The sequence below is a fragment of the Hippocampus guttulatus genome, chromosome 15 (genome assembly GCF_054856545.1).
Source record: "Hippocampus guttulatus isolate MCC_2025c chromosome 15, RoL_Hgut_1.0, whole genome shotgun sequence".
NCBI lineage: Eukaryota > Metazoa > Chordata > Actinopteri > Syngnathiformes > Syngnathidae > Hippocampus > Hippocampus guttulatus.
Genome location: NC_141275.1, coordinates 14,842,905 through 14,861,379, shown reverse-complemented (window position 1 = coordinate 14,861,379; position 18,475 = coordinate 14,842,905). Strand labels below are relative to the sequence as shown.

The window sequence follows — 18,475 nt, the reverse complement described above, 5'->3', positions numbered from 1 at the left end:
GTGGTGGTATCAGGCACTATATGCGTTTAGTGCTTTTTTTTGTGGGTGAAGCATTGAATGGAGGCTCTAATGACAGCATCCATTGTTCATGTGTCTGGAAATATCCAGCCTGCCATTTTCTGATAGCCCACTTGAAAATTAAGATGAATAGTAACACACACAGACACATCGAAAGTCAGGCGAGATTGATGACCAGGAATTTTATAAGACTGCAGTCTGCAGAAAAGAACAATTTAACTCTTTCTCAACCAGGCATGAATGTATTTTTTAAGGCTCAACTATTTCGATAAGCACTTAAATTAATATTCTATATTTGACTCCTCCCAGGACACACACAAGAACAGAAAAACCCCATATAAAATTGAAATCACACATACAATATTAAATACATTTTTGGAACAAAAAAGTATGTTTAAAGTGTAAAATTGTAATTTAGGAGAATAAAGCCATGTAGTTTTTACATTACAGATGTAATACAAGAATAAACAGTATTTTATATACAAGAATGTACAGTATTTGAGATCAAAATTTGTACATGAAAGAAAGTAGAACATTTTCGAGAGTTTTTTGGATTGGATTGGATAAACTTTGTCAAATGTACTGTGTGTGTAACATACAGCACAGATGAAATTTCTTCCCTTATTTATTCAAGTAGCTTTACAACAATAGTCATATATTCTCAGGATAAAGTCATACAGTATATTTGCGAGTTATATTACAAAAAAAATTCAAAAGTAAGTTTTTTTCTCCCCTCGAAAATATAGAACCTTATTCTTGCATGATTATGATCTGCAGAATAACTAAAAAGCCATGCAACGTTCGAACTCATTATCACAATATTCTGAGTCTGGCTGTAATATTGTTTGTACAAAAAAAGGTCAGAGATAAAACTGAACTGGCCTAGTAGTGTGCAATGCCGAAACAAACCACTAGGGTGTAGCATATCAGCATTGTTGGGGAGAGAGAATACAGTACTGTACACATTGCTCCAGGATACACACCCTTGCAAAAAATAGCCAAAGAAACAAAAAACCCCAAACGGTCAAGCCTGATTTTATCCAAACAGGGTGAACAACTCCACGCATGTTTACATGGATGGCGGCTTGCTTACCTGCTGCTGTTGTGCAAAGCTTCCAAGTCACAAAAAATGGACTAGCGCAGGTTTTGTCTTCGGAACTAAAACGCATTTAATGTTGTCATCATAATCTTGAAACCTTCAAAGGTTTTCATCGCATGAGTGAAATTGTGATCAGGCACAGTCAGTAGTTGTTTGGCACCAATGTTGAAGTGGTTTGAGGAGCTTCATTGTTGCTTCACAGTGACCGTTTGTTCGGGATTTTTGGGGTATGTTGATGTTAAGGCACACCCGTCCGATATCTCTTTTATAGTTCCAACGGAGTACTTTTGTTTTTCATTTTATGTAAGAGCTGTTCAGTTTTTTTTAAATGACCGTTAAATTTGTGTTTTTCTACTTTAAATAAGTTTTTTTGTATGACTGTTCAAGAAGGGAAACATTCAATGTCAACCAACTGGAGTTAACTGGCAGAGTTGAAGGTTAATAATTGTCTAAAAAGACACACGATGGCACCAAAGCATTACATGAAGCTCCTCACCTCACTTGAACAATTTGTTGATGGCGCCAAAGCAGTAATTTCATATCATATGAGCGAATAACGGACAATGGGTTTCATCACACACACCAAAAAAATAAAAATAAGAAATTAATCTGTGAAACGCGATTAGTTGACACTGCATACAAATATAGTGGAGATGAAAAGTCTACACACGCCTGTTCAAATGCCAAGTTTTTGTGATGTTAAAAAAAATGTCAAAACTTTTTCCACCATTAATGTGACCTGTACAACTTCACGGGCAAAAAACATCCTTTTTGAGAGGGAAGTAAGAATTTGGAGATCTATCGGACTGGTGCCATCGTTAACATCAACGACGTTGATCTTTGCTGCAAATGCTGGCTCCAAACAAGGTGTTCGGCCAATGTGATTTATGCAAGCGCGCATGCACACTTGCTCTTTTGTCAGCTGCTGTCTCCGTGTAATCGCAAAAGACAACGTTATCCTTTTTTAAGGGGAGCAAAATCAGAATGAACGGAGTCCCGCTCACATGACCACAGCGAATATTATTTTTGTCATTCAAGAAAAACGGCTAAGGCAGTTTTGCCCCGCTCAAGTATCTGCATCCATACAAATTAGTCATTCAAATGCAGAGACTGGAAACACAATTCATGTCAGTCGGCTGACGTTGGGAATCCTCAATTAGGAGGACAAACACTTTTCCTCAAGACCAACTCATTTGAAATACAGTAGAGTGCATCCGGAAAGTTTTCGCACAGCCTCACTTTTTCCACATTTTGTCAAGCCTTACTCCAAAATGGATTCAATTCAGACATCGTGAGTCTCTCTGGAGAGAGCAGAAAATGGCTCCCCGTCCACATTTGAGCTTTGAGAGGTATGCAAAGAGGTAGGGGTGAAAGCGACACAAATTAGCTGTACTATTAACTTTGTGCCATCATACTCTGTCTTATCATGAATACTGTACTTTGTGACAAAAAAAAAAGACTATGCTTGAGATGAAACATATGTTCAAGATTGTAGAAAATTAGAAAAGGATTTGGATATAAATAAATTTTACTTAACCCATTTTGGAAAAAGGCTGTCATCTAAGAATATTTGGAAAAGGTGAAGCGGCGTGAATCCTTTCCGGATGAACTGAAGCATTCACAGCACGTCACACCGTTAAGATGTTCGAAGTTAAAAAAAAACTCAGTTGAAGGCTTTTTTTCCCCAATGAGGCGGTGCCACCCCAAAATATGGGAAATAAACGGCGCCACGTGCGTTCGTGTCGGAGGCTTCTCATTGGTCGTCGTCGTCGCTGTCCTCACCGTCGCTGTCCTCCAGCAGGCGCGACTGGCGGGCCAGCCTCTGCGCCACGGCCGTTACCATGGCGGCACCTTTGCCGCTGCCGTCCTCCGAGAGCAGGTAGGTGACTTCGCACTCGGGGGCCAGCCGGCGCACCGTGGCCTGGAGCTCGGCGCTGAAGCTGCGAGCAAGGCAAATAAATACAGGGTTTTGCAAAATGACGCTCCATTTGCTTTTTGCATCGTAACCGAGGATTTCCCCCCCCCCCCCCCCCACTGGCTCCCTCGAGTTCTTGATGGCTCGTTTCCAATTTCCCGCTTGAAATTGGGTGTCTTACCTGGGGTGTTTCCGGTACACCGAGCCGTCCACTCCCACGGTGGTTTTCAGGTGGTCCAGGCCGCGGCCGACCCGGATCCGGGTGGCGATGGTGGCCAGGGCGGCGGCGCAGAGGCGAGCCGAGCGCGACGACACCGTGTCGCAGACCATACGCACCACGCGCACGTCCACCGGCTCCCACGACAGACCCAGGCCGCTCAAGATTTTCTTGCCGTTTTCCAGGCCGTCGAGCTCCCTAATGGGAGGAAAAACAAATATTTGACTCAACTAAGCATACTCCATTGGTCCAAGATGAAAATGATCATTAAAAATATTACACTGAGAAGAAAGTTAATTTGAAAAATTCAACAAATGGGCTTTTGAATTATTTTGAAAAATACACATTTGAACTAGAAAAAAATAGAGAAACAGAAATGAAAATAACAATTGGTTTTATTACTTTGGAAAATAAGTCTATTTTTTAATGTAGATATCTTTGGGAGGAAAAATGGGAGAAAAAGTGTGCCCCGCCCCAAAATGACCACTAGGTGACAGCAAAGTCAAACGCGCAGCACACCGTGGTTTTAAACGTTGCTCATACATATGTAAGTACAGATTATTTAAATTATTGTGTCCTGCTTAAGTGCTCCATTGAGAATGAGAAGAATTGAGGACAAGTGATGATCGAGGAAATTAAGACAACAAGGACTCACTCTTCTATATCGGAGATGTACTTGGTCTCAAATCCGCCCGGCGACAGCAGCGCCTCCGACGCCTGCCCCTTGAAGAGCAGCCCGTCCTTTGTCATCCGCAGCAGCAGGAGGCGCACAATCTCGCCCAGATACATACCGCTGATCATCTTCTCAAAGCTGCAGAACAACACCCGATTGTCCGGAGTGGGTTGGAACATCGCGTCGGATTACTCCGTCGACGTACGAACGTACATGTGGATGCCGGGGTTGATGGACGTCTTGTCCACCTGGACGTCGAACTCAGTCTGAATGTCTCGGAGCGAACCGTTGTCGCCGAAGCCGCCCCACTCGGTGTTGATGCACATGCGCCCGTGGTCGCTCTCCACGCGCTTCACGTTCTTCATCTCCTCCATGTAGCAGGCGTTGGTCCCCGTGCCTGCAATGCAGGGGTTCAATATTTGGCCGGCCGCATAAGCTGCGGCGCCGTTGCGCGTTTTACCGATGATCATGCCGATCTCGCAGCTTTGGTCCTTGTAGCCGCAGCTCATCATGGTGCCCACCGTGTCGTTGACCATGGCGATGGAGCCCACGTCGTAATCCTGAACGACAGCGGTGGATGTTGTCGATGAGTCACTCCGCGCCGCGCCCGACGACCGACGCAACTCACCCCTCGTCGGTGAATGGCCTCTCGCAGGAGCTTCACCACATCTTGGCCTTCCACTCCCGAGCACTGGAAGCCTTTCGTCCAGCGGATCAAGATGCTCTGCGGCGCGCACACACACAAAATTGTGAAATTAATTTTAAAAGCAATTAAAATGTATTTTCTGTCTTTTTTCCCCCCATTATGAGATATGTTATTTATAAAATGAGTTATATATTTTCTAATTAAAAGTTTGTTTTCCAAAGTAATTAATTTATTTTCAATTATGTCTTTTCCTTTTCAGTGTTGCTTTTAAATTTGAATTAAAAGCTACTTCTATACAAAAATTGAAATAATAAAATGCATGTTTTTATTTCTGAAATATAACATTTTAAAATTCCCCCTTTTTGCTTGAATGGTTGCTACCCTTTTCCCCATAATAATTCCACATTTTTACCCCCCAAAAATCCTATCAAACAATCTTAAGTGGATATCTCTAGTGCGCGAGTGTCTGTGGGACCTTGTCAATTTCCTTCTGATGGCAGGGGAAGGAGAAGGTGAAGCCCAGAGGGAGAATTTGGTCCTGCAGATTCAGCGACTTGAGAAATTCCCCCAGACAGGCGGCGATGTGGTCGAACAACTGCAAAGAGCCAGACGCCAAAGTCGCTTTTCAAAAAACAGAGCAACCGTTTTGTGTGAAATGATTCATGGCGTAAAATGCACATTTATCTCGATGTCCAATGCAGTGCAGTTGTGCACACTCCAAAATATAACTTCTTCACAGATCCACTTCCTATTTATTTTTTTTTGCACCTTTTCTCCGGGTCCTCGCATCATCTCTTGCGGGATGGCGCAGATCTGACTGTCCATCTTCACCATCCTCTGCTCCTCCTCCATCACTCGCACGTGGAGCACCCGGAAGTTGGTCCCGCCCAAGTCCAAAGCCAGGAAGTCGCCTTTTTCTGCGGGGGTTGCAACCACTCTCGTTTGTCCGGGAATACAATCAAATATTTTGGTTTCGCTAAATAGCGCCGCCGCCGCCTTAAGAAAACGGGATTCATATTTGAATGCCCTCCAGTGCTGTTCAGTACCACTAGGAGGTTTATTTACGTGGACTCTGGAGATTGCAATGATGTGTTAGCATATGACTGCTTTGGAATTTGCGTTACCCGTCCCGTCTGGCGTGGCCGTGACAAAGGTGGGCAGCATCTGGACGGCGGCCCTGTGGTGCGAGTGCTTCCCCAAGCCTCGCCTCAGATCGCGCTCCAGTCGAGCGGAAACCTGCCGCAGGACCTCCAGGGACAGCGTGAACGGCTTCAGGTAAGTCTGAACCTGCACAGGAAAGGAAAGGTGGACCAGGGTTCGACATTAACGGTGGCCCGGGATCACTACATGAATGTGTCGGGCCACATTAAGTTCATCCATTCATCCATTTTCCGATCCGCTTGACAAGGGTCACGGGGGGTGCTGGAGCCTCTCACAGCTGTCTTCAGGCAGTAGGCAGGGGACACCCTGAACCGGTTGCCAGCCCATCGCAGGGCACACAGAGACGAACAACCATCCGCACTCACACTCACACCGTGGGACAATTTAGAGTGTTCAGTCAGCCTGGCACGCAGGTTTTTGGAATGTGGGAGGAAACCGGAGTACCGCGTCTAAGGTACTTACAGCAGTAAACATCTAGCTGTCCATCCCTCCATCTCATTTTTCATCAACTGCACACTGCAATTGTTATGCAACACACCACCAACAATGAGAGACTGACTTAGATGGACAAAAAGGGATTGAAATCATGCGTACGAATATAAAGGCGTGATGAGTACGTAACTGACTTATAATGGCGTGCTGGAATGTTGGCATGTTTTAAAAATAAAAAAAAGGTAGGCATGCAGAGGAGGTCATCATTTGGACCGGAAAACACAAGACGCTTACGAGCACCTTGAGACCACAGCAACAATTCCTGTTTTCCTGTCCTGCCCTTAAAGCGGTCGAAACGCCCACCGTCAAACTGCAACCAGCCGTGGGCGCTCGCCAAACATGTCCCTGGTTTGGACCAAAAGCCCTTCAAGCACAATTACAGTGATATCATTTGCAATAAAAGGCTCGGAGACCAGCACACGGGCTTGTAAAAGCTCTAAAAGGAGAGCATGTGTACATTGCGACACGGAACTCCTTTCATCACATCCTGCTGCTGTTGGTGAATTTCCTTGCTCGCAGGTTGACGCCGTGGCTCAATCTCATGAATACATCCTTATTGCTGTTTGCTTTCATGCCACGAGCGGGCTTTGCGAAGCTCGAAATTGAGAAAAAAAACTTGTCATTTTCCAGTAATTTTCCAACGGGCGTGTCGGCTCAGGCCTCATTCACACTATTTGGGTCTGATTATAATCCAGCCTCCTGCTCCTCGACGGGACTTGTGACGACATGCCTTCATTCTTCCATCATGACTCAAAGTGGCTACCACGCACAGCCGAGTGCCTCGATGAGGTTACCATTGGTGAAACCACACCTCAAATGAAAATAGAAGTCTTAAAGGAGACATATTGTACATTTCCCCACAATTTAAAACAGTTCCTAGGGGGTCCTAATTATTGACTACTATCAAACTACTGCCTGGGTCTTAATTATTGACTACTATCAAACTACTGCTTGGCAAATTACAGCACATTTCACACTCTATTTCGTGTCTCGCTGAAATAAGCCCCGTCTCATGCAAGTGACTCCACACCCCTATCAGGCTGTATCTAACAGTGAAGAAAAAGGGGTGGAGCCCTGTGACGACCCGTCCATCATCTGAGCCGCTTATCATCACGAGGGTGCTACGCAACACAATTAAAGCATTTTCATTAACGCAGGCAGCACTTCCATCCACTACACGGCGAGTGGCGCACGGACACACCGTGAACACAAATCAAGCTGCTAATCAGAAGCTGAGGCTGTGAGGCTAATGCTCATCTGTGCACCGCAATGCAGCTCTGCTTATCCTTTCACTTTGACATGATAGGACACCCGTGGGGCTTGTGGGTATACTTTGTAGTCATTCACTTAACACGACGCTAATACAGTACACCTCCAATTGTGCATCATCGCTTGAAAGTAGCTCTGGATCCTCACCCAGCCATGCACCGAGTCACGGGTGGAAAAAGTTGATGTGACTTTTTTTTCCCCAAGGGAAAATTGTGGGGAGATGGGGGGCTCTTTCTTGCAAATGAGCACGAACACACAATCATTGGACACGCGATCTGAGGGGCCATCACACTCAATTGCAAAATGTCGGCCAGCGTAATTCCTGGTAGGGACGCGTATTGAACAGTGGGCTAACACGCACCTTACTGAGTGTGTCCAGAGGGATACCGTCAACGTGGATGGTGGAGATTTCGTCGCTCATTTTTGCGATTCTGTTATTCCCCTGCACAGAGAAGATTAAAACGAGGTAATTACATACAAAATGTGTTCAAGTAGCAGCTGAATAAGGCTAACGTCTCTGTTCATATCCGTTAACGCACATAGAGCATGTCGGAATACGTTAGCATGATGCTATGAGCCTTTAGGTGAAATGAAGATGTTTGGTGTTTAAACATGCGGTTAACTCTTTTGTCCTTCTCTGTGTGTGTATGTGCTACTGCTTAGTGTGTATTAAAGCAGTATTTATCCAAAGGTTCCTGATGACGGTAATATCTATGCTAATTTCCATTCGCCTGTGTATGGCGTTTCGCATTATGTAAGCGTCAAACTAACTAGACTTATTTTAAGCAAAGAATGTGGTTTCACGTCAGAACTTAAGATCAACTTCCACAAGGGGAAAAGGCACAAAACATGCACTTTTTAACCATTGATTTGGAGATCAGCACCAGCGAGTTTTCAAATTTCCTCAAAGTGATGTGATACGATTGTCCCCCACTTCTTGACAGTGAGAGAGAAAAGGTGCTGAAGAATACTTTTTCAAAAAAAGCATTTCCTTAGTTAATGTGTCGAAAGCATATGGGAGGCGTAAAACCAATATTTTATCAGGTCCATTATCGCGAGTGCGTGTGGAAGGTATTCCCTTGGATTATCGGGGGGAATTATGAATGCAACCCAACAAATGACACCGTCGAGACGACAACATGGAACAGGGTCAGATTGAACCCGATGCTTTTGTTCCAGGCGTGGTGTACATTAAATCCTAACAAACTTCACAGGTACGTCTCCTTACCTGGATTAAACGCACAGCCACTGTTCAAGCACACTGGAATCCCCCAAATGGTTTTCGCTCCCGCAAAATCTGTCAAAAAACACAAACAAAACCAAAAAAAAAAAAACCTGTATAAATGAGTGATACGTGAGAAGTATTTGTGTGTATTCTAAACGCTAAAAAGACAACTATGCCGGTGACTAAAGAGCTGCAGGCAGAATTCAAACAAGCCAACAGGTAAAACAAGTTTGAAGTTGTACTCCATGAATGGAAAGGCTGAACGTACATGACAAATACCAAATTAAGGAGCCCCCACTTGGGACACGAGGAAAACACGACAGTACTGTCATAAATGCTGATGAACCGGCGCAATTTGACCCTAAACCACCCCCGGTAAAATCAATCAAGTGTAAAAAGAAGACGACATCACTCACCTGCTACGTCTTCTCACAAAGTGAGCGAGCTCAGCCATCAACTTCTAGGCACAGGAAGACAGCGGCGGCTCACAGCTCAACTAAAAGAAAACTCTAAACTACAGGCGAGCACATGAAGGGGGCAGCATTGACTGAGTGGAAGTGAGCCTTGTGACATTGTGAGAAAAAAAAAAACACACACAAGCGTGTCTCAATGTGTCACGCACGCACGCACTTCAGTGAGGAAATGCAAAAGCTCCAACCTGATGAAATAAGCAGAATGAATTTAACAGGATGCACGCAAGATGAAAATACTTGCTACTTTACTCAGCATATTTGACATTAGTCTATTCATGAATCTGTGCATGGTGTAGAACGGTATTAGAAGATCATAGCCGCCCCATGAAAAGCACAAACATCCAAAATTGGTATCAGAAACACTGAATTAATATCCAGTGTATTTTTGGTTCATCCAAAAAAAAAAAAAATACTTGATGGGAAAAACATAGGTGAACCCAGCACTATTTGTTCCACTTGTGGTTGTCTACAGAATCTGCGACTTAACTCGCAAAATGGAAAACAAGATTTCAGCTTTCAAAATAAATTTTTTGCAGAAGAAAATGTTCTCAGAAAGTAAAAGAGGGAAACAGCAGGATCCCGTTTATTGGAAGGGGTTTTCAGTTAAAAAACAAAACCACTTCTCCCACTGTAGTTCTCAGAAGCTCCTTCATTATCAACCCATTTATTGAAATAAATATCAAAATACTGAATGTGTTTGACAATGTTTTATTTACAATAAATGAACCAATATTTTAAGGAGTAAAAAAAAAAAAAAATCACCAAAATTTGGGGGTGGGGGGGGCAGCTTACATGCATACATTGTCCATTATTCGAATCACAGTGTTGTTCGCATTTGAATTTAAATGCCAATTTCATTATGCACTTAGTTCCAATGCACCCAAAATAAAAATAAAAAAGGGGTCGGGGGGTGTTTGTTTCAGTGCAGTACAGCTGAGGGGGATTTCGAAAGCCTCACGATGAGCATTAACAAGCACAACAAGGCCTCCTCTGCACTGGTTCACATTCAAGCGCGTTGCATAAATTCTTGGTCGTAGACTTGAGTCTCAAGGCCGCCTTGCTGATGTTGGCCCGCTCGGTCTTCATCAAGGCTTACCGGGCACCGCCCCCGCGCCCCGAGCCCCTCCTCTTCACCTTCGTTTGTGGCTTGGTTTCTTCAGCCACTGCTGGCGCCTGAAGTCGACGAGACAGTCGGTGGCCTCCGAGATGGGCGTGAACGACTTAATGGGCGAGTTGCTGACCGCCAGCGTGGAAACGCCCGCTTCTTCATTGTCGTCCCTCAGATCGATGACGTCGCTGAACGTGAACAAGTCAACATTTGCCCGATTGTCTTTGTTATTTTTTTTGGTGGTCATTCCCAAGAAAAATAGGCGATGCCGAAGTTTAAGCATAATATAAGTTGTAAAAGACATTTCAAAAAGTCATTCTCCTTAGTGAATTTTGTAATTTGATCATATTTAACCAATAGTTAAAAATTAAAAAGTCAAAGATCTTGAATGTATACATTTATCAATTATTATTTCCCTATTTATTTATCCAAGATAAATCAATTAACAAAATGACATAATCAAATACTGTAATATTGTTTATTGAATAAAACTGGACTTATTAACATTATTCAAAAAATTTTTAAATTATGTATCGCTATTTTTAAAAAATATTTCTCAGTCAGTAAGCAATTGTAATCCCAAAACAGACGTAGCGCCAGGTGCCACTAAAAAGGTGCCTTAAACTACAAAAGCATTGAGCCCATTAAGCCTTTGAAGGCCATTCAGACTGTCGGGAGCTGAGCTAACTGGCGACCAGTCAGGGTCGTATTCGCCGAGAAGGAGTCGGAGAGGTGATTGACAGCTTACCCTTGCTGGAGTCTGCACCTGGACGGCCCGGCTCCTGCGCACGAGGACATGGACAAGTTCACCAACTCTTCTCGGGATCAATGTCAGCTGTTTTTGTAATTGTGCAGCTTTGACACGAGCGGATGGGGCGACGGTCGCGCGGGGCTCACCTGCATGCCTGCTCTCTACATGCTCCAGAGCCGCCAACAGATTCCCTTTCTGGACGTTTAAAAAAAGAATGAAATAAAAATATTCAGCATTTGGCTATGTTCACTAAATATGCGAACTTTTTTTTTTGAATATTCAGGCATGTTGGTGAGTCCTACCCCGGGTGTTTTGGCCGCCCGCCGCTGGATGCAGAGATCGGTGTGCTCGCTGTAGTCGCACAGGGCCACAGCCTTTTGGCAGATGTAACATTTCTCCTGGATTCTGTTTTTGGGGTTTTTTTGGATGATATTAGCCCAACAATAGTGCCTTCTATTTCAAAACCTTTTGCAACGTGTTCGGGAGCTGCGGGGCAACGTACGTGTCAGAGGAGGCGGCGTCGCCCTCTTCCTCTGTTGCCCACCGTTTTCGCTTCCTTTTTGGCTTCAAGAACGCTGCTACAGTGTTTCAAGTTGGAAGGGGAGGAGGTAGAAACACTGACATCAAGTGGTCAAAGAGCCCAAACAAGCACGATGAATTTTGGGACGTCTTCCTCCAACCTTGTGAACGTTCATCCGCAAGCCTGAGGTCGTCCATGGCCGAGGTCTCCACCTCGCCGTCGCAGTAGGCCGCATGCCTCTCGATTCTGCCGGCGGGGAAGGTTCCCTGGCAAATGGGACACTCCACGGCAGCTTCGAAGCCGACGGGCTCCGGCTCGGGCGAACGCGACCTTCCGAGCTCGCTCTCTTCCTCCTCGTTCGTCGGGGCGGGGTTTCGACCCATGTCGCTGGCGGCGAGGTGTTTTTTCTGAGCCTCTCCGTTAGCCGAGACTGCAATCAAGTTAAAGACACCTTTTTCAGCATGAAAGCCTTCCCAGGATTGATCGAAGAATAGAGTTTTTCCTGTAGATGAAAATTGGGAGGTCAGTTGAGTAATTTTGAATTCCATGTGCTGCCTTGAAATTGTTTATTGCCACTTATAGTTCAGGTTTACTCTCAAACGAAACAAAAGTCTGTTAGCTTAATGCAAACACACAATCCGCAACGGCATGGGAAGGCTAAAGGAACTAGCATGGAGGCCTGCGGGTTTTTAAGATAAAATATCCTTTATTAGTCCCACACTGGGGAAATTTACAGCCTCCAGCAGCAAGAATGTAAACAGGGATATGTAACCATTGATGCAACTGAACAAAAACGGTGTAGCAACTCATGGAAATCTCCTAGATCCTAGAAGCTTTTTTTAAAGGAAATATCCTTTGTGTATTTGGACAAAAAAAATGTCATCTTTTTGTACGATGACACATGGAAAGTCTTCTCATGTGCATCATCTCCTTTAATGTGCCTCACCGTCCATCGTCTTCTCCTCTTCCGCCGCTTGATCGTCATCGCTCGCCGCAGGTGCAGGAAACTCTGGACTGTTGGGCTACAGAGGAAGGCGGCCGATTGCAAGATGGTGAGGTCACGTTTGTCAAATCAAGTTCCATTGCAAAAGCGGCAATCACCTTCGATAGAGCCATGTGATCGTCCTCACTCATTTGGGTCTCTGTGGGCGAACATAAGTTAAGAGTGAACTCTGAGAGATGCAAAATGTACTTGGGCGGGATTTACTTGAAACACGGGAGCGAAAATTCATTCCTAAAGCCGTGCGTGAAGTACCCGGACACATGACACAGACGTCAATGTCTGTCTGAGCAGTCTCTTCCGCCATCTCCTCTTCCTCCTTCTGATCCTCTTCTTTCTTCTTTTCCTCGTCCTCCTCCTCCAACAGAAGGTTGTCTCCTTCCTGACCGCTAAGCTTTGCATCTTTGCGTCTGAGGCCAAGCCTACAGCAAGGAAATGGAAATTACTTTTGGGTAAGTCAAACGCAAAGCCCAAGCCTAACTATTTCCTGTGGATTCAAAAGTCAAAAGATGCAGGCAGGTTTTTACCTTCGGGGAGGTTTTGCGTGGGAAGAGTCATATAATGGGGATTTCTGGAACAAAAATCAATGAAAAATTTTTTTTCTTCAATCAGGTTCGATCACTTTGCAGCTTTAGTCAGCGCTATAACAAGAAAAAAATGTTCTGCAAAATTTGCCCAAAACAATCATTTGAGAAAATTAAGGTTTAAAATGTCCTTAAGATTCCAAAAGATGGCAGCAAAGCCCCTAAACTAATTTCAGCATAGTTCCTTGTCACCAAGATGCCACAAAAAAAAAAAAAGAATAATCAGCATGGCTAACGACGACCCTAAAATTTACTTGTGAAGCTTGCAGGCAAACCGTTTACTCTTTAGTTTAGCTTTTAGTTTACGTGAGAATATTCTACTCATTAAAACCTACCTGAAGTTATTAAAGGTTTTATGATGGCTGTAGTTTGAGCTTGGAATGAATTAATACATTTCCCATTATTTCCTATGGGAAATTTCGTTTTGGAAAGAGAACATCGAGTTTTAAAATGGCTCGCGTTTGATTTTGGTGGCTCCCTGTCAGTGTGTTTCTCGGGCCAGTAACTATTGTGTGTGATCATCAATGCTAAGTGCGCTAATGTTGGGACACCTCCAATTGTGGCACGATGGCGTCCCCCCACTCGGCCTTCCTCAACAGACACCTCTGAGCCTCCTTCAGACTCTTCTCGTACAACTCCATCTGGGCCACGATCACCTGAAAGCGACATGACAACGTTTGGGAGAAGTGCTCCACTCAGCTCAAGTCGCCGGCGGTGACTACCTGTGTGTACGCGTCTGCATCCAGACCACGTGGACAGAAGGGGACCCCCCAGTAGTAGTGAACCGAAGATGGCGTGGGGACAGACTGCTGGGTGTTCACACTGGAAGCACATTCAGACATGATCGTTTAACAGGAGGTCTTGCCACATGTTGTGTTGGTTGAAGCAAGGCACACATTAACCCAAAATTGGGCCAAATTTGATTTTTTTTTCTCCTTCCCTTCCTTTTAAAGTCAACAGAGGCGTGGATGTAATTGTTAAAGCTGGGTACACACGAACTGGTATCACCTAATTAAACAATGCAAAGGCTCGATGATCGGGTGTCTCTGAAAGATTATCCTGACTGATCATCCTGTGGTGTGTTCAGAGAGATTTTTTTTCCCTCCATGATCGGATCGTAACATAATCATGACTCCTAAAAGTTAAAACTGTTGCGTTATTTGCCTAGCATCTTTTGGTTTTCTGCTGCAATTTTCAGTCAGTCCTGCCCCTCACAGGTCAGTCTTGGTACTGCGACAGAAATCTTTGTGCTGTTTTGGTATTTTGGTCACCTGAAGTACACCACACACGATAAATGCATTGCAGTGTGTGTGTGTGTTTTTTTCATCTGAAGATGCCAGAAATTGGCACATTGTGAAGCTCGCCTGAGCGGCAACGCACGTCTGGTTTGTTTGTACCTGCAGCTCGAGCTGTTTGTCTCCAGAGCCGCTTCGGTCACCTGGTTCAAATGGGCTGCCTGTGCTTCGGCCTGCTCAAAGCGCTTCTCGTCCGGGTAGACTGGACTGGGGGAGCTCACCAGCTGCAATACGATGAAAAGAGAATTAGTCACAGCCCTTGAAACATTGACATTGTTTCGGGAATATTTGGCCAAATACCCGATTAGAAGGTCATCAAAATAGGGAGACCTGGTATTTGCCAAAAAATTGCTGTTTCAAAACCAAAATGGCTGACTTCAAAGTTCAATTTCAGGTAAGGGTGATTGATACTGTTTTGTCTGTCCTGCTTGTTACCCCAACTTGTGTTTGATCAGTAAAAGTGATGCTGGGGACTGATTTTCTTTTTTTTTACAAACACAACATTTTTGGGCATGTACCGACGCGGCGCAACAGACCGTCTGATCGGCGTCTTCGTCGGACCAGCGAAGCGTCATGTCGCTCGTCAGCTCCGTTTCAGATGAGTCGTCTGCAACACCCAGAAACGGATGCCGGTCCACGCTGGTCGACTGGGCATCTCGGGCGTGCTTCCCATCTGTCCCCGATAAGACGAGACTACTTTTTGACAGTGTCGAGTTCTTGGAGGGCGCCGGGCTCCTTGGGAATACCGGGCTCATGGGCGGGCAGGAAGAAGGCCTCGCAGACGGGCTTGAGCTCTCCTGAGAAGAGAAGATGAAGTCCGAGTTTGGTCCGTCCGGGCTGCTTGCTCCGCCGTCCAGAAAACCGGCGCATCGAGATTCATCTCCAAACGCCGGGCTTTTGAGATACTTGGCGCATTCGTCTCCCGTGTCCGACTCGGAGAAGAGGGGACTTTTGCGGCGTGCCGGCGAAGGCGCGCTCTCGGCCAAGAGCTGCGAACAAAGCGCGTAGCTGGGGGTCTTGTTGCTCTCCGGCGTGTTTTGACTCAGCCGGGGGGAGGTCACCCTGGCTTTGCGACCGCTCACGGCGAAGACGGGGGATTTAGGGAGCGGCCGGTCGTCGATGTGTGTGGAATCGCAGCTCTGGTAGAATATAAAAAAATGCATGTCGATGTATGATGAATTCCACTCACCAGTGCGTCTTTTCCTTTGTTAAACAGGGTGACCCAAAAAGATGCGTACCCATATTTTATTCGATAAAAAATCCATTTTTTAACGAATGTCTTTTCTGTTGCAGGACGTGAAAGGTGAACCTATGGATGATCGTTTTTAGCTATAGTTGCCCCAAAAATGTCTTGGACAAATCAGCAGAAGATATTCTCCCTGGAGATCTATTTTGCAACAAAATCATACCAGAGTGTACAGATTCAGTTTCGAAAACTTTTCTATTGTCGCAACTTTCCACCAAAATCAACGATTGTTAGTTGGGTTACGAAGTTCAGAGAGCATGGGACTGTAGTGAACTTATGTTCTAAAGCCACAGGGGGAACTTATTCAGGCAGGAAAAAGAGTGCAAGGACAGAAGAAAACATTGCTGCAGTGAGGGACTCAATAGAACGCAGCCCTAGGACACATCTTGGGAAAGCCATAAATTGACTAAAAATTGACAGAAATAGCTGAAACTCTGGTGAATGGTCTTCCATAAACTGAATAATGTGTGGTTGTAATTTGAAATAAATAGCTTTCTAATTAAACTCACAATTGAAATTTTCATGGGTACGCATCTTTTTGGGTCACCCTGTACTTCTTCCTTTCATAACTTTGCTGCTGTGAATTGGGAATTTCTCCATTGCGAGACTAATAAAGGTTTTCTTATCTTATCTTATGATATGACACCGGCACCTAATACGCCGCATGCAATTGGATGAATGGATTTTGGAATCGAACGCAATATCAGTGTGCGTTTACCTGCGGCGAGTCCAAAAATTCAAGCGCTGACTCGGAGCTACTGGCCAATGCCTGAGTGCAGATGTTGGTGCTTTGCGACAAGCCCGCCAGTGGACTTTCCTTCCTTTTCCACATTTGACCTCGCTGGGTTCCACCGTTCCCGTCCACCTCTACAATTACAACAGCACACGCATAAGCGGTCAAGAGCCGAGTGGAACTTGCGGTGCTGTCTCTTTTGTGCTTTATTCCACAACGGGTTTTACAATCAGTTGTTGACCAGAGAAAACACCAAGGGGCCCTCCATTTATAACAAGAGTCTCTTCCATGTTATATTAGAGACCAATGCAAGCAGAGACGGTGTGTTAGAGGTTTTCATACGTGACTCGCCTCGGCTAAGGGTTGTGCAGACGTTCTCTGATGCTGTCAGATTGTTGCGTAACTCCGCCATGCCGTTCGAGTATGAGTGACCGCGTTGAGAGAAGATGGTGTCTGCTTCGGTCAGCAGACTCTGACTCTGAGAGAGCTCTCGTCTCTGGCTGAACATCTAGGCGGGTTAAAAAAAAAAAAAACAACTCTTAAGAAAAACAAAAAACGTCTGTACCGTTACATTTAAAGTCCTCCTAGCAGCCTTTCTTTCACTCTACTCACACTCTCTTTGATGGCTTTCATCAGAGCAGCGTCCTCCTGCTGCGCGCCGACGTTGGCTTCCTGCGCGCTCAGATGCAGGGCCAAGGCCATCATCTCCTCTTCTGTCATCTCTGAGGTAGAAACTGAGACAGAAAGAGGAGTGATTTTTCCAGCCCATATAATTTCACACCAACAAAGGCGGTACAGTTGTATCGACTAGTGTACTGAATTGTCCTACTAGTGAGGACAAAGGGTACTAAGATGGACACCAATGACATTCACAGCTCACATGGGTTGCTATATGCATTTTATCACTGAGCTGAGACGTTCCCTACCTTTACACCCGGCTTTGCATTTCCTCTCTCGCCACCGCTTTTCTCTATCGGACAAGGACGGCGGTAGAAGTGAGGTGGAGCACTCATCCTGAGAGATCAAATACAAACTGCTGTTAAGAGGGGGGGGGGGCATCAAATGTTGCGCTACAAACATGGTTCGTCATGTACAGCAGATATAAAAGGGCTTAAAAGTACAGAGTGTGAGAGTACTTTCGCCTCGTTACCTGTTGCTCATCATCGGTGACAGCATCATCCTCCTGTGAGTCTTGGTCCAACGACTGGCTTTCAGGGGGTCTGTCCCTGTTGCTTTGCTTCTTCTGCGGCATCTTCCTGGGCCACACCATTCCTTTTAACACACACAGAGCACAATTTCCGGGGTCACATTCGATCAGTACTGTAATGCATTCCTGCTTTTTCCACTGCGGTCTGCTGACTGTCATTTACTTGGTCACACAAGGCATTCTAGTTTTTGAATTATATTTTTATTTGGATTTTGTGGGGGTTTTCTTGAATTAACCGTTGACTATGAAGTGTTGTTACTGTCATTCATATACAGCTCTGGAAAACAGATCAAAGAGACCACTACAAATGTATCAAGTTGCTTTGCAATGTACGAGTCCTCTGGGTGAAAATGCAACAAATTACCGGTACTCACTTCTCAAGGTTTCCACTAAAAACTATGGTAGCATTCCCATAACAGTCGTGGTTAATGTTTTCCTTGTTATGTATCATAAATGTTCCGATCCTGAAATGTGTAGCATGAAATGAGAAACTCACTTCAAGGCACTCAAGTGTGAATTTGACGTGACAAAACAGAACGACACTAACATGGCGGGACACGAACCACACGTTTTGAATAGACAAACAAGACGAATTTAGGGCTTTTAAATTGTCGATTTGCGACAATGTGTAGTGTTAGTCGTTTAGTTTTACGAAGGAAGAAACACAGTCGGTGAGGAAAATGAGTTTAAAGGAACTCACGTCGTTTCCCCTCACTTTCGCGGCGCCATGTTTGTTTCGGACTGCGTGGTGACGCAACGGATACGTAACACGCGTTATTGACGATACCTTCAGAGGCTGTATCGGAAAAAAATAACTTTCAGTGGCCAGGTTTTGTTTTTGGG

The 18,475-nt window shown here is 45.0% G+C and overlaps 2 protein-coding genes across 5 annotated transcripts; both read right to left on the bottom strand.

The window, feature by feature from the left end:
- Window positions 1-451: 451 nt before the first annotated feature.
- On the bottom strand, window positions 452-9,427 carry LOC147194128 (hexokinase-2-like). Its single transcript, XM_086130972.1, has 12 exons — window positions 9,132-9,427; window positions 8,719-8,787; window positions 7,852-7,932; window positions 5,693-5,855; window positions 5,337-5,485; window positions 5,044-5,163; window positions 4,551-4,646; window positions 4,383-4,482; window positions 4,136-4,319; window positions 3,905-4,060; window positions 3,214-3,447; window positions 452-3,057 (listed from the first exon to the last, which is right to left on the bottom strand). Exons 3-12 carry the CDS (start codon window positions 7,909-7,911, stop codon window positions 2,871-2,873), a joined length of 1,449 nt encoding a protein of 482 aa, XP_085987098.1. The 5' UTR covers window positions 7,912-7,932; window positions 8,719-8,787; window positions 9,132-9,427; the 3' UTR covers window positions 452-2,870.
- Window positions 9,428-9,880: 453 nt separating this feature from the next.
- On the bottom strand, window positions 9,881-18,408 carry uimc1 (ubiquitin interaction motif containing 1). 4 transcript variants are annotated; one of them, XM_086131870.1, is made up of 20 exons: window positions 18,333-18,408; window positions 17,576-17,697; window positions 17,352-17,439; window positions 17,038-17,159; window positions 16,777-16,933; window positions 16,411-16,559; window positions 14,983-15,585; window positions 14,549-14,670; window positions 13,874-13,973; window positions 13,703-13,807; window positions 13,095-13,138; window positions 12,775-12,989; window positions 12,669-12,709; window positions 12,514-12,589; window positions 11,728-12,069; window positions 11,550-11,625; window positions 11,350-11,452; window positions 11,194-11,242; window positions 11,045-11,078; window positions 9,881-10,484 (listed from the first exon to the last, which is right to left on the bottom strand). In XM_086131870.1, exons 2-20 carry the CDS (start codon window positions 17,693-17,695, stop codon window positions 10,319-10,321), a joined length of 2,712 nt encoding a protein of 903 aa, XP_085987996.1. In that variant the 5' UTR covers window positions 17,696-17,697; window positions 18,333-18,408; the 3' UTR covers window positions 9,881-10,318. The 4 variants fall into 4 exon arrangements, with proteins under 4 accessions (XP_085987996.1, XP_085987998.1, XP_085987997.1 ...); XM_086131872.1 differs by having other exon boundaries at window positions 11,728-11,997; XM_086131871.1 differs by having other exon boundaries at window positions 12,823-12,989.
- Between the last annotated feature and the right edge of the window lie 67 nt (window positions 18,409-18,475).